Here is a 3,495-nt window from a genome sequence, read left to right as displayed (position 1 = left end):
TCATGGAGGTGGTTTTTTGAGCAATTCAAACATGCATATGGTGACAACCCAAATGTGTGTGTTGTTTCGAATCGGAATGAGAATATCTTGAAGGCAACATCTACTGTTTATATCGGCATGCCACATTGTGCTTACATGTGACATATTTGGACAAATGTAAGCTCAACGTTCAAGAAGGGTCATCTAAAGTTAAGCAAATTGTACTTTGCCACGGCATGATCATACACGCTTGATGAATTTAATGAAAGAATGTCAAAGATTGAAGAGATCGACACGCATGTTAAAGTATACCTATATGATATTGGCTATCAGAAATGGTCTCGGGTACATGCTACGGTGAACAGAACGTGGACAATGACATCAAACATTGCAGAGTCATTGAATGCGGTAACCAAAGATGCAAGGGAGCTGCCCGTAGTAGAACTATTAGAGTACATGAGGACTCTTCTTGAACGTTGGACTAATGAAAAGTTATTGAATTCAAAGGGTACGTTCACATACATTGGGAAAAAACAACAACAAAGAGTTGGAGGACAACAGGACATTATTGCAGAAGATGAGAGTAAGCTATAGCCAGTAACATCAGATCATTGATTCCATCAAACTAAATATATACTGTTAATTGTAGAAAAGTTGTTGTATAATTGTAGTTATTTTGTTTTTATATCTATTGATGACAACTTGTTGTGTGTTTGTAATAAAATTGTAGGTGAAGGCTTCAAAATATCACATCCATACAGTGATAGATGGTGTGAAGCGCTTCATTGTTTGCCTTCAAAACAAGAGATGTAGTTGTGGACAATTCCAGCTTGATGAACTTCCTTGTGCACATGCTTTGGCAACTTTGAGGCACATGAACGAGTCTTATAAAAATTATTGTTCTCCTTATTACACGAGGGAGAGCCTTTTGCAGACTAATGGAATACTAGTAGACCCGCTGCCTGACGAAAGCAAATGGAATGTGCCACAACATATAGCTGAAGAAGTTGTAATGCCACCTACTGGGAACAGACAGCAAGAGAGACCTCAAAAACAAAGATACAAACCATATGATGAAGTAAATGCAAAGAAATACAAGGTTTCATGTGGCAACTGCGGACTAGAAGGGAATAACAAAAGATCTTGTAGGAATGCTTCCAAAAGGAAATAAAAATTGATACAGTCACAAGTTTTTTTTTCCTGAGTATTGTTGATGATAATCTGTCCTTTAAGACATATGAAGTTGTATTTGTTTTGTTCTAGAGAATTTTAGTTGTGGTGTAATTGTGTTGCTAATTTGAATAAAGACTGTCTCCTATATGAAATGTTTGATAAAAAGATTTCAACTCTTAATGCAATTGGTTTGTAGTTGTTTTGTTCAAATACTGAGTTTATTTATTACTTTTCAGCCTTTCCTAACAACACTGCTTAAAATTGAATGAATTATGTATTTTTGTATAGTAGTTGTAGACATAATTGTAGTTAAACTGCAAAGAAATTATATGGTAGTAATATCGAGATCAAGTACTAACAACTTTCAATCACAAAAAAGTGTAACGACCCGGCCGGTCGTTTTAAGAATTTACGCCCCGATCCCCTATTAACTGCTTTCCCCGTGTTTGTTTCTGCTATTGTGAATTTCCGGGAGGATTTATTTGGAGTTCCGGAGAGTTTTGGGACACTTAGTCCCTAAATGAGAGTTTAAGCTTTAGAATTTGGACCGTAGTCGGAGCAGCATGAAGACGGCCTCGAAATGGAATTCCGTCGGTTCCGTTAGCTCCGTTGGGTGATTTTGGGCTTAGGGGCGTGTTCGAATTGTGTTTTGGGGGTCCCTAGCTTAATTAGGCTTGAAATGCCGAAAGTTGAATTTTCGAAGTTTCCGGTTCGATAGTGAGATTTTGATATCGGGGTCAGAATGGAATTTTGCAAGTTGGAATAGGTCCTTTGTGTCATTTGGCAAGTGTGTGCAAAATTTCAGGTGAATCGGGCAAGGTTTGGCAGACTTTTTGATCAAAAGCGGATTCGGAAGTTTTTAGAGTTCTTAGGCTTGAATCTATGGTTAATCGATGTTTCAATGTTGTTTTAGGTGTTTTGAGGATTGGTACAAGTTTGGAAGGTGGTATATGACTTGCTCGTGCCTTTGGTTGAGGTCCCGAGGGCCTCGGGGTGATTTCGGGTGGTTAACGGGTGATTTTGAATTGAGTTTGGCAGCTGAAGGAGTTCTGTTGTTGTCATAATCGCACCTGCGGCTAGGGGACCGCAGGTGCGGGCCCGTAGAAGCGGAAGGCTAGCCGCAGATGCGGAAGTTGGCATGAAGGGCTGAAGCGCAGGTGCAGATGACTGTTCGCTACTGTGGAACCGCAGGTGCGGAAGGTGAGGCGCAAGTGCGGAATTTTGGTTTTAAGCGAAAACTGCAGATGCGACGCTTGGGCCGCAGATGCGGTATCGCAAGTGCGTTGTGGGGATCGCAGGTGCGAAAATCCTGGGTCAGAAAAAATAAAAGGTTTCCTTCGCGAATCTTTGGTTATTTCACCATTTTTAAAACGGCTTTGGAGCTTTTTGGGAGATTTTGAAGAGAGAATTCAAGGGAACTTCATTAAGGTAAGATTTTTGAACATAAAACTCGATTCCTATGGTGTTATTTCACGGATTAGGCTTGCAATTGATGGAAAATTAATGGTTGAAATTGAAGAACTAAGGCTTGTAATTGGAGACCAAAATTTAGGGTTTGAGGGGTCATTTGTGGTTGGATTTCGGTAATTTTGATATGCATGAACTCGTGGGAGGATAATAATTCCATTGATGTAAATTTTACCCGATTCCGAGACGTGGGCCGGGGGGGAGGGTGTTTTGGTCATTATTTCTAATTTCGCGTATTAGCTTAGAATTAATTAGTTGAATTAGTTACTTGAAGTGTTATTTACATTATGCAATTACTTTGAATAGATTTGGGCCATTTGGAGTCGAATACTCGTGGAAAGAACGTGGTATAGAATTGATTGAGCTGTTTGAGGTAAGTGGCTTGTCTAACCTTGTGTGGGGGAACTCCCCTTAGGATTTGGTACTATGATATCTGAAATGCCTTGTACGTGAGGTGACGAGCGCGTACTTGTGCTGATTGGTGAAAATCCTGTTTTCCATTTAAGTATCTATATTTCGTATTTTACTTCACTGCTTACACTACTTGAACTTTGAGCTTACTGTTAGCTTAGGAAAGCATGCCTAAATGACTAAATTGCCTACTTGCTCAAACTGCCTTATCTGAACTCTGTGCAGCATGCTAGGTTAGAATTACCTGTCTATTTGATAGTAAAATTGAATTGAGTTGATTATTCTTGTGTTGTTGCTGCGTGTTTACATTGGGACTACGGGCGGTTCCCGGTAGATTCCCCTTGTCTATTTATTTGGGACTACGAATGTGGTATTCTGGTAGATACCCCTGCACAGTGATATGGACTACGGGACAGCACCCGGGAGATCCACTAATTATTTACTTTTGGGACTACGGATGTGGTA

The 3,495-nt window shown here is 39.9% G+C and overlaps 1 protein-coding gene across 1 annotated transcript; it reads left to right on the top strand.

Moving 5' to 3' along the window:
• The first annotated feature begins 249 nt into the window (after nt 1-249).
• On the top strand, nt 250-1,150 carry LOC109240694. Its single transcript, XM_019407363.1, has 2 exons — nt 250-387; nt 710-1,150. The coding sequence occupies exons 1-2, from the start codon at nt 250-252 to the stop codon at nt 1,148-1,150; spliced, it is 579 nt and encodes a 192-aa protein (XP_019262908.1).
• The last annotated feature ends 2,345 nt before the right edge of the window (nt 1,151-3,495 follow it).

Source organism: Nicotiana attenuata, unplaced genomic scaffold (genome assembly GCF_001879085.1).
Source record: "Nicotiana attenuata strain UT unplaced genomic scaffold, NIATTr2, whole genome shotgun sequence".
NCBI classification, from domain to species: domain Eukaryota; kingdom Viridiplantae; phylum Streptophyta; class Magnoliopsida; order Solanales; family Solanaceae; genus Nicotiana; species Nicotiana attenuata.
Note: the sequence above shows the minus strand (reverse complement) of the source record. Positions and strands in the feature narration are given on the sequence as shown.

Excerpts from the sequence above, each read along its gene's own strand:
- LOC109240694 (XM_019407363.1), top strand. The coding sequence starts at position 250 with ATGTCAAAGATTGAAGAGATCGACACGCATGTTAAAGTATACCTATAT. Across the intron at positions 388-709 it reads TTGCAGAGTCATTGAATGCG|GTGAAGGCTTCAAAATATCA; the intron begins GTAACCAAAGAT and ends ATAAAATTGTAG.